The sequence below is a fragment of the Dermochelys coriacea genome, chromosome 1 (assembly GCF_009764565.3).
Source record: "Dermochelys coriacea isolate rDerCor1 chromosome 1, rDerCor1.pri.v4, whole genome shotgun sequence".
Taxonomy (NCBI): domain Eukaryota; kingdom Metazoa; phylum Chordata; order Testudines; family Dermochelyidae; genus Dermochelys; species Dermochelys coriacea.
The window spans coordinates 238,864,100-238,876,372 of NC_050068.2; the positions used below are offsets into that span (position 1 = coordinate 238,864,100).

Below are 12,273 nucleotides of genomic sequence, written 5' to 3' on the forward strand. Positions count from 1 at the left end.
AGGCATGGTAGCAAAAAGTATGCTGTCAAGCCCAATTTTTTCAGGATCATGCAATGGCAACTTTTTTTTTTTTTTTTTTTTTGGCATCCATGCATGCACAATTATAGTTTCTAGCATGGTCCACGACGTAGCGTTAAATTCATCCTTCATGCAACTACCTAGCTCAGTGGGTCTGCTTGATGATCAGCACATATGAAAATCAGACCACATATCCAGGATCTGAAATAAAGATTTAGGAGCTGAAAATTAGGCACACCTTTTAAAAAAGAAATCATCATATTGGTTGCAAAGAAGTTAGGTACCTGAAAATAGAGATTTAGGAACCTAACTTTAGGTGCACTGGCTCAGATTCTCCAAGATATTTAGATGCTTAACTGCTATTGATTTCAATGGGTGGTGAAGGTCTGGGCAACAGAACCTTATTTTTCAGAGATGCTGAGCACCTGCAGCTTGCATTGACTTCCACCAGAGTTTTGGGTTCTCTGTCTATGTGAAAGTCAGGCTCCCGTGTTTCCAAATTTGACCCAGACCACTTGGGTACAGCGCTCAGTTCAGATTCCTACACTTGCCCTCAAACAGAAGGCAAGAGATCAAAATAAAGAATCTACCATATATATTCACAAGGATAAGTACTTACAAAATGAATCATGATGCAAGGAAAATCATTAACAATAGAGCCACCTGCTGTACTGCAAGAACACTACACCAGTAAAAAAAAAAAAATACAGGGGAGCGTGAGGGGGGATAATATATAGAATAAACCAAAATAATTTGCTAGTTTTCAACTATTATGTATTACAAAAGAGGTCAAAATGATCAGCAGATCAAATTAAACTACCGTGTAATTGTTATAAGGCTCACCACTCGTCACAATGATTTTGATGTATGGATAAAAACCGTATTTACAGGCATAGTCCTCATCACTGTACTATCTGAACATCTCAGAAACACTAATGAAATAACCCTATCAACACACTTTAGGTAGAAAAGTATCATCTCTATATTACATAGGGAGAAACTGAGGCACAGAGAGAAAGGTTAACTTGTACAAGGTCACAGAAGAAAGCTGTGGCAGAGCCAGAAAATTATTATTAGAGTAGTATTTGTTCAATGTCAATAATGGTGCTTGGCAATTTCTCCTACACAAAAATAAAGATTTTCTCTGTCTCAGAGAAATTACCGTAATAAAAATGGGCACAAACAAAACAGGACACTCCAAAGGTGGGGATAACTTAGATTATTCTAATTTAAACTTCTCCCCATCTAATTCAATTATTAAAGTCTCTTCTTAATGAGCACTGTGAAATAAGTGGGTTTGAAGAAGGGATTTTGAAAATAGAACCCTTGTCAGATAACTGCTAGTTCTGAGTCTTAATTATGAAACCACCTTATGTCCCTAAAAGCTTGTGTAGACGAAAGAAATTTGCACCTGGCTAATGTAGATACATAGCACTGGTACAAAACAGTGCTTGAACTGTTGTCATGCACCTAAGCAGGTTACACTGTCGCAGCTATACCACTGCAAAAAACAAACAAACAGTATGAGGAAGCCCTAAATCACTTCCAAAAAAAAAAATCACTTCCTGTTTATGCTGAGGTGTTTGTCTCCCACTTACTTTGTATCTTTTAGCTGAGTCCTAAGGATCAGATTAAAAGTAATTTTCTTTGATGTTTTCAACGAGGAGGAAAGACTTTGCAATTTTGGAGTGCCTCTTAGCTGCAGATAGAGAACATTGCTGCTTATCGGTGTCCCAATTATAACCTGACTAACCATTTTACCACTAAAATACCTAGTTAATGTGTACTATTCTTATAAGTTTGAGATTTTGCATGTAGAGTATCAACATATGTTATTTGAGAAGTTAACCATTTCATGGAGCTGTTATTCTCTACACGACAATGGAGGAAGATGGCAATGGGGGTTGCCCGGATCAATCTTTCTATGCAGTTTTCACTGTATTTAAAATATTAAGGTGATAGAATCCAAGTTGGATATTTATCTTTATGCATTTTGGAATTGCCTGGACAAGGATCCGCCCTCCCTCCCCACAAAATTGTATGCATTCCCGTTCAGATGCACTGAGGATGGGATGCTTTAGCTGACATCATTTGCTCCCTGAAAATGCAGAGAGCCTTGTCTTTTTGAGGCTATCTGCACAGAAGTACTAATGAATGTTATCTGTAATTCCTATAACAGCCACAATATAATAGTCTTATTTATAAAACAAATCAAAGCAATTCTTTACTATCAGTGTATATCTCTAAAAGAATGATCAAATGAATAAAATCCATTAAGCACTTAGTGGATAGGTTTTCAGTTTTCATTGATCTGACTGTATTCTAGTACTGAGCAGTACTTTTTCACTGCAAATTTCTATTATACATTCTTACAAGGGCTTGGTCCAGCCAAGATGTTAGCGCACAACAAGCTAGTGTGTGAATATACAGTGTGCCAGCTTGCCACACAGTAACATCCCATATGCACACTGCTACATTACACTAAAAGTTCCATTGTCAGAGTGCACTATGGAACTTTGAGTTCACCGTAGCAGTGCCCACACAGGACATTACTGCATGGCAAGCCGGTGCACTGTAGATTCACACAATGGCTTGCCACGCACTAACGTCCTGAGTAGACAAGCCCTAACATTGGGTGATATTCATACCTGTGCAGAGGCCCAGCCCAAGGCATATGCACCACTTAAACCCTGAGAACACCAGAATTCAGGGGCTCAAGGGTTAATTTCAGCCTCAATACTCAGATCTAAATTTGCACGTATATAGGATAGATAGGGCTCATCAACATGAGCTTACAGGAGCAGTCCCAATGATATCGGAGCGATGTGGCCTAGTGGATAGAACACAGGACTGGGATTCAAGAGTCTCTGGCTCTATTTCCATCTCTTTCACTGACCTACTGGGTAAACGTGTGAGAGGTAAACTTACCTTTCTTTGCCTCAGTTTCCCCATCTGGAAACTGGAGACACTAATCCGGACCTCCTTTGCAAAGTACTTTGAGATCTAATGATAAGTGCTATTTAAGAATATATAAAGTGGTAGAATTATTATATGGGATTTACTTGTGTAAGTGGTCATTGGTATGAGTAAGGGTTGCACAATATAGCCCGAGGTAAACGTAAATAATTCTCCCATATATGCTATTTGGCAAATTAATATTGTTTACAAATCAGATTTTTCGTCCATTACAACTGGTCCAAATGTTTTGAATTCTGAAATTTTGATGAAAAGCTTTGTTGACATTCTGAATTTAGATGACACTTACTACTTTATTGTAAGTTCTTCAGAGGAAGAAGTGTCTCTTAGTATGGATTGGTACTGTTAGTAGCAGAATGAGGCCCAATCTCAGTGAGGGCCTCTATGAGCTGCTATACATACAAATAAATAAAAATATAGGAAAAAATTTACTAAACTTTTGAAAATTGTTCTTCCCTTTTTATGACCAGCTCCAGTAAATATCATAGTTTTATACAAAAAAAGTGATATCTTATTACCTGCAATATTAATAGTTACTGGCAGGGGTGTTGGATCACAGTTTTGCCTATTCTGAGTATTTAACATCCAATTGTCAAGCCCCTAATTTAAAACTAAAGATTTCCGTGGCTGCATTACCTACGAAATGGTTAAAAATGCATATATTTTACCTGCCATCATCGCTACCATGCTGGCTTTGTAGACATTGGTAAGTGATCCCAGCTCTCCTGTTCCCAAGATTGTTTTCATATGAGCATCTCCACAGGCCTGACGAAACTGATGGATCTCTTCATAGAGGCCTACAGGAAAGTCATTTTAAAACTATAAAAGCTGGTCAAGAAACATTCTCAAGTATGGTGTTAATTTCCACTTCTGGGTGAATGCAGACAGGTCTAAGAACTAGTTATAAAGCAAAGTGTTAAAGGTTCATTGAATCACATGGCTGTGTAGGTAGTTAGCACTGCTATACAGTTTCAAATTCTTTTTAATAGCTGTTAACTTCATTTCATTCAAAACCAAGAATATATTCAAATATGTTTGGAATATGAGAACAATTCAGCAGTATAAACAGGACAAAGACTTAAAAATTTCACTGACTAGCCCTAAATATACCAATAAAACATTATCAATACTTTCTAAAGTCTTTCCTATATGCTTGTTAATAGCTTTCCTGTATATTCATCATGTCATTTTTCTTCTTCTCACTCCAGCCTTCTGATGCTCTTGGCCTTGTCATCAACTTTCTGGAATGTCTTCTACTTTCTGGAATGTTTTTTTCAGCCTGTCCCACTCTGTCTCGTCTTCCACTCCTCTTCTACCCCCACATTTCTAATTCTGCACTTAGATGAGATACACAGATCCCACTGGAGTTGCGTATGCGCATCCAAGGGCAGAATTTGGCCCTTACCCTTATCCATAGTTGATAAGATGAACTGGTTAGAATTCAGGAAGGAGCTCTTGTATGAACCTGTAGCTACTAAACAAACAAACCGAAAACTCTGCTTTTGAATGTGAAAAGATTGTCATAGCCACAGGAATGCCGCACACCCCTTGTAACTTGACAGATTCCTATTTCAGTATGAATAAATTTGAAAACATTAAGAGATTTCTAATTGATATTTTTTTAAAAAAATGATTAAACCCTTTGACCTGATCAGATAATGAGGATTGAATGTGGAAACACTGAGAAATCCACCGTATTTTAGAAGTATTCTAAAACAACAAAGAATGGGAAATAGTCACTAGATAAATCTAAACATGAATATTAATACACAGTCATGCTTTTCTAGTAAAATATAATGGCAGACATTTTGAAAAAGGGCAGATACCCCAACATTAGCGACCTGGAGAAATCAAGTATGGGGAGCCTTTTCAGTGGAAACAATGACAGACAGCTTTATATCAGAATCAAGTAGATTCTATAATATAGTGTTCCCATTTTTGGAATTTTAACAAAATAAAGATATAGATAAAACGATGACCAACCAAACTGGGTTCTTTAAAGATAACAAATTCAGATTATGAGCAAGATTTGTTAATACATATATGGAAATCAATGTATATTCATAATGATAAAATAAAGTTAAAATATATTTAAATACATCTTTGCTGTGCAATGACCGTGATAATTGTGAACACTGCAGAGCAAAGGCATGTTTAGTGATAAACTAGCAATGATCTCTCCACCCCCAAGAGACTCTCCAAAGCATTTGGTGGACTTATCAAACTGCTTCACTGCTGGTCCTCCACTCCACCTGCTGTGCTTCTGCATTCTGCTGATGTCAGGCTGTAGCTGCTATGTTTGATAATACTGCAGTGTTCCACTGCGACATACTATGCATATTAGCAGACAACTGGCTAATGCACATTTAGTGAGTCCCTTTATAGACACCTGGCTTATCTCACATCTCACTAGGTACCCAAAGTGTGAATTAATCAGTGCTACCATACAGTCGAACATGTATTATTGATAATTGATGATACTCCAGAAGCCTCCTAGATCAAATCAACACTCAGAAAGGAAACACAAAGAACCTGTGTTATTTGCTTGAGTAGAGGATTTGATAAGTGATAATATGACTGGTTGATACTCATGTTAGATCATAATGCAGTCTCTTTTTGTGGCGTGACTATTTCCTGAAGCCTTCAGAAAACCAAGGAAAACAGCTTTCATGTTCTACTAGTTTCAGTAGCAATAAGAAAAGATTCAAGTTTTCTCTAGTTCTAAGACATGCTGCCAAAAATTTCAAAACAAATTAATAGAATGTAAATTTAGGGTGGATGCCATGAAAGAAAATTATCTTGTTCTCTGAAGTTAGTGCTGTAGTTATAGTATTATCCCCACCCTTTTGATATGTGTTTCTATATTACATTAGTGCTGGAATGAGTTAACTTTGCCTCACTAGCCAATGGCATGTGTGGCACCCAATGAAGAGGAATAACTGAGGCTCTTCAGCCATGAATATCTTTTCTGCCACGTTCTTCAAGGTAATGGTGAAAATGCATATATACTTTTTTTCCTAACTCTAGCAGTGGGTATACAAGAACATGTCTGTAATAATTACCATATATTCAGAGAACAATTGTTACAGACAGTATCTCGTTTTTATGTGGTGTCTTTGATCCTAAAATATCCCAACACACTTTGCAGCTTTACAGCACCTGGGGGGGGAGAGGGGGGAAGAGGAGAGGAGAGGAAGGTACCCAACCGGCACAAGTCATATTGCTATATAGTAAAGAGAAAGGAAGTTTTGATCACAGATGTTGGGACAAACCTCTAACCCTATAAAAAAAGGTTTCAGTATTTACACAGAGCAGACGGGAAATCATTTTACAGTTGATCCAAATGACTTGCACAAGCTTCATGATACTCAAGTTACATGCTTTTTAAAGAAGCAGGGCTGTGTAGCTCATACCTGGACCTAAACCCATCGTTTCCTGGGCTTCGTATGTGGTAGGGTTTGCTGCCAAAAATGTGTGTCTGTAGTTCAGCTCCACCAGTCCCATCACTGGGAAAGTGCAGACAGGATGCTAGCAGCCACTGGTATTTTAACCACTATGTTGTTCGGATTTCCTGAAGAGGGATAGGTGACAAAGTGGATAAAATGCCAGTTACTGCCTCATGCCGTGTCTACACTAGTGCTCCTTTTGCTACAATTGATGGCACTGAACCAGTTAGTAGTAATGGTGGAAAACTTCTTTTATGTCAAAAATGTCTAGTGTAGAAACAGCCTTCTTGTTTCAGACGTGAAACTTAGATCATTACACTATTCCATAGTCATTGGAAAGGCTATGAGAGAGCCAACTTCTGGCTGCTGTTAAAAAAAAACAAAAAACTAAACAAAAACAGCCAACCAACCCTCATCACTCCAGGGAAAATTGTTAATAGTAGCATCTTGATACACAGAGCAATATTTCTATTAAAAGTTGTCACTTTCAACTCAGCAAAGACTCAAAGTATAAACAATCAAAGGGGAGAAAGAGAATCATAGCCTGTCTTTTAGCCTTTAGATCTGGGCCAGATCCTCAGCTGATGTGTAAATCAGCATAGCCCCATTCACTGTTGTTAATTGGTAGCACTAAAGTCAACAGAACTGTGTCAGTTTACATCAGCTGAGGAGCTGACTGAGGTACAGTCTGTGCTGATCAGGATGCAAAGTGGCATGAGGCAACAACAGCTTTGTTAAAAGACTGAACCCCTCAGTGACCCAACTCAATCTTAAAATTCTCTATGGCTTGCCAAAGAATTTTAGTGGATTTGTGGCCCTCTATTATCCTAAAGTTGCCCAACCCTGTTTTAAGGAATCTCTCCTTTTCTGGTTTGACCTTCACTCGCTCTTTCGTTGGTTGGTTAGTTTTTTTTAATCTTCCTTTCCTTTCTCTTCTCATAGTTCTCTCCCCTCCGTCTCCATCCCTCATCCATCCTCTTAAAATGAGAATCAGAAACAGGGTGCAGGATGTCACCCTCCAAATACAGGTCTGTCAATAGCCCCGTTAACAATGCAGCTTCCAGTTACCAAAGCCCAGTGGGCCAATGGAGATGGAGGCAAATTTGAAGTGGCCTGTTGAAAAGGTGACAGATCCTTCAATTCCTTAGTGGCATCCAAGAGAGAAGCCTTGCTGGAACCGATATTGGGGAGGGATTTGGTATACAGTACCTCTATGGGGTTCGGTCTACAGAAAGACATTGATGCTTCAACTATAATAGAGCAAATGATGGTGTGCTCATAATTACCTAGAAGGGATTGGTGGAGATTGAGCAGCATGATCATGGCATCTCAGCAGGCTTTGGTACAATAGTGCCCAATCCCACACACCTACTGATGTCAATAGAAAGATTCCCATTAACTTCAATGGGCCATGGATCATAATTTTTGACGCATAGCCTATACTGTTGTATAGTGTTCCATTTCCATTTCTGCAGCCTATTGCTCTCCTAAACAAAAATGTCACTTGCCTTTCATTCTTGATATGCCAGTGGAAAAATCAGATAGTTACAATAATAAGTATACAATAATAAGTATACAATATTTTCTGAAATAGTCATTGGAAAGGCTGTGCTTTCTTAAAGTTACTACTGTACTAAATCTGCTCTTTAACAATGTTTTAACGTGCACCATTAGAAAGCATGTTAAAAAATTGTTAAAAAGCAGATTTAGACAATTATATTTCAGGTGCAATAAATATATTCAACAATATGTAATAATAGCTTTAAAATAACTCTCAGTACAATTGGATGTTCACTAAAATACTTAATATAACATTGTCCAGCAACTTTTTAAACAAACCAAGTCACAAAAAACTCTTAGAAAGTGCAGTTTTCATCTATCAAGGTGACTCCAATTATCCCAGTGTCTGGGGGGAGGAAGCTGAAAAAAAGACATAAAAACAGAAAGATCTAGTTTGCAAAATAAAAAACTTAATATAAACCACACATATTTTTGTCAATAACATCTGAAGTTTTGAAGAATCATAGCATGAGAAAACAACCATAAAAATACACTGGGGCTACAAGTATATTCAAAGGTTCTGTCATAATTATAAAGCATATGAGCAAAGCAGTTGTGGTTTATGAAGTCACTGGAACAAAGATGTATTTACTGCCCTCGCCACCACTTTTCAATTTTATATGACACATGGGTCCTGCTTGGAAAGACTTCCTTAGCCCTTTCTCTGGCTTCCTCAAATAAATTGTAGAATGCAAAAAGATTTATCGTTTCTAGACATTAGATATAGCCAGAGTTTGGGCTATATTATAAATAATATATATGTCTGTAGAATGTTAATCCTATATACTGAACATCAGCCTTGCAACAAAATTTCCCCTCATCCACTGGAGTTGCTTTCCTTAATGGGTGAGTTAAATATCAGGGGTTCCCCCCCATGCATTAACATCATCCTCAATGTTGTAAAGGTTGATGAGTAAATTTTGTTCCTTGGATAGTTCTCTTTTCATGATAAATATGAGAGGCTACAGTACACACAGATGTACATTCCTACATAAACTCTCAGAAATCTATCAGTGATAAACTCAGTGACCCCCTTGTGGAAATAAATCACAACTATTTATTTAAAAAAAAAAAAAAGCCTGCTTTCTTCAAGCTTGCCACAACACTTGCTGTGGCTAAAAGAAATTAATGAAATGAAGAAAAGTCAAAATCTGATTTATTTTTAATCTACTCCACCCACCCTGTCACATCTGAGTGCTCCTTCCCAGTTACTTCTGTTCATACGTAACTGTCTGTAACCCCATGCAGAAAAAGCTGATACAGTTCAAGTTAAAACAACCACACCACAGTTGCAGTGGTGCCAGTGCAACCCGTTTTATATGGCAAATCCTGAGACCTGCAACTTCCATTTAACTTCAATAGGAGTTAATTCATTTTAAGGCCAGGAGGGACCATAGCGATCACCTAGTCTGACCTCCTGCATAACAGAGGTCACAATTTCAGGCAGTAATTTCTGCGCCATGCCCAGTAACTTGTGACTGAGTGTCAGATGTTCAGGATCGGTCCCTCTATTATTTCTTCTGTGACATCCCTTTTCATAATCATGTACAATATACTTTAAGTTCTATTTTCTGTTGATTCCATGGGGTAAATCAGTGACCCTTGTTCTAAGTAGTTTGCGTCTAGAGCTTGCCCATGCTGTGATCTCTGAAGCATGGTAACTGCAGGCATGTTCAAAAACAGCTATCAAGCACTATTCTTCATATTAAGCAGAACAATTCTTGACAACTTTTTCAGGCAGCAACTGTCACTACTCTAGGCCAGATTGGTGCTCTCTTGTGGATAGGGCTCTCTTGCAGTCAGCTGGGTTAGCTGGATCTGTGTTCAAGACTAGTCCTCACTCCAATTCCTGGCTATGCAGTGATAATATAGATTCATAGATTCATAGATACTAAGGTCAGAAGGGACCACTCTGATCATCTAGTCCGACCTCCTGCACAGCGCAGGCCACAGAATGTCACCCACCACTCCTATGAAAAACCTCACCCATGTCTGAGCTATTGAAGTCCTCAAATCATGGTTCAAAACTTCAAGGAGCAGAGAAGCCTCCCTCCAGTCAACCATGCCCCATGCTACAGAGGAAGGCAAAAAAACCTCCAGGGTCTCTCCAATCTGCCCTGGAGGAAAACTCCCTCCCGACCCCAAACATGGCAATCAGCCAAACCCTGAGCACATGGGCAAGATTCACCAGCCAGATACCCAGGAAAGAATTTTCTATAGTAAATCAGATCCCATCCATCTAATATCCCATCTCAGGGGATTTGGCCTATTTACCCTGAATATTTAAAGATCAATTACTTACCAAAATCCCATTATCCCATCATACCATCTCCTCCATAAACTTATCGAGTAGAATCTTAAAACCAGATAGATCTTTTGCCCCCACTGCTTCCCTTGGAAGGTTATTCCAAAACTTCACTCCTCTGATGGTTAAAAACCTTCGTCTGATTTCAAGTCTAAACTTCCTGGTGGCCAGTTTATACCCATTTGTTCTTGTGTCCACATTGGTGCTGAGCTTAAATAATTCCTCTCCCTCTCCTATATTTATCCCTCTGATATATTTATAGAGAGCAATCATATCTCCCCTCAACCTTCTTTTAGTTAGGCTAAACAAGCCAAGCTCCTTAAGTCTCCTTTCATAAGACAAGTTTTCCATTCCTCGGATCATCCTAGTAGCCCTTCTCTGTACCTGCTCCAGTTTGAATTCATCCTTTTTAAACATGGGACACCAGAACTGCACACAGTATTCTAGGTGAGGTCTCACCAGTGCCTTGTATAACGGTACTAAAACCTCCTTATCCCTACTGGAAATGCCTCTCCTGATGCATCCCAAAACCGCATTAGCTTTTTTCACAGCCATATCACATTGGCAGCTCATAGTCATCCTATGATCAACCAATACTCCAAGGTCCTTCTCCTCTTCCGTTACTTCTAATTGATGCGTCCCCAACTTATAACTAAAATTCTTGTTATTAATCCCTAAATGCATAACCTTACACTTCTCACTATTAAATTTCATCCTATTACTATTACTCCAGTTTACAAGGTCATCCAGATCCTCCTGTATAATATCCCGATCCTTCTCCGAATTGGCAATACCTCCCAGCTTTGTATCATCTGCAAACTTTATTAGCACACTCCCACTTTTTGTGCCAAGGTCAGTAACAAAAAGATTAAATAAGATTGGTCCCAAAACCGATCCCTGAGGAACTCTACTGGTAACCTCCCTCCAACCTGACAGTTCACCTTTCAGTAGGACCCGTTGCAGTCTCCCCTTTAACCAATTCCTTATCCATCTTCTGATGTTCATATTGATCCCCATCTTCTCCAACTAATAATAATTAACTAATAATTCCCCATGTGGCATGGTATCAAATGCCTTACTGAAATCTAGGTAAATTAGATCCACTGCATTTCCTTTATCTAAAAAATCTGTTACTTTTTCAAAAAAGGAGATTAGGTTGGTTTGGCACGATCTACCTTTTGTAAAACCATGTTGTATTTTGTCCCATTTACCATTGACTTCAATGTCCTTAACTAATTTCTCCTTCAAAATTTTTTCCAGGACCTTGCATACTACAGAGGTCAAACTAACTGGCCTGTAGTTACCCGGATCACTTTTTTTTCCTTTCTTAAAAATAGGAACTATATTAGCAATTCTCCAATCATTCGGTACTATTCCTGAGTTTACAGATTCATTAAAAATTTTTGCTAATGGGCTTGCAATTTCAGGTGCCAATTCCTTTAATATTCTTGGATGAAGATTATCTGGGCCCCCCAATTTAGTCCCATTAAGCTGTTTCAGTTTCGCTTCTACCTCTGATATGGTAATATCTACCTCTATATCCTCCTTCCCATTTGTCATGCTACCATTATCCCCAAGATCCTCTTTAGCCTTATTAAAGACTGAGGCAAAGTATTTGTTTAGATATTGGGCCATGCCTAGATTATCTTTAACCTCCGCTCCATCCTCAGTGTTAAGCGGCCCCACTTCTTCCTTCTTAGTTTTCTTCTTATTTATATGGCTATAGAACCTTTTACTATTGGTTTTAATTCCCTTTGCAAGGTCCAACTCTACTCGACTTTTAGCCTCTCTGACTTTATCCCTACATCTTCTGACCTCAATTAGGTAGCTTTCCTTGCTGATCCCTCCCATCTTCCACTCCCTGTATGCTTTCTGCTTCTTCATAATCACCTCTCTAAGATGCTTGCTCATCCAGCTTGGTCTACAACTGGTCTACAAATATGCTTTGTAACTCTGATTATGAACAAA

General features: G+C 38.5%; 1 protein-coding gene and 1 long non-coding RNA gene across 6 annotated transcripts in view; one reads left to right on the top strand and one right to left on the bottom strand.

Moving 5' to 3' along the window:
• The window catches only part of DERA (deoxyribose-phosphate aldolase), a 97,604-nt gene that overhangs the window by 39,052 nt on the left and 46,279 nt on the right, over window positions 1-12,273 (bottom strand). For all 5 annotated transcript variants that reach the window (XM_038380866.2, XM_043517014.1, XM_038380857.2 and 2 more), the window contains exon 6: window positions 3,663-3,791. In XM_038380866.2, coding sequence (XP_038236794.1) covers window positions 3,663-3,791 — 129 coding nt within the window. The remainder of the gene's footprint in view (window positions 1-3,662; window positions 3,792-12,273) is intronic.
• Window positions 1-12,273, top strand: part of LOC122460748 — a 36,249-nt gene that overhangs the window by 8,181 nt on the left and 15,795 nt on the right. The window lies entirely within an intron of this gene.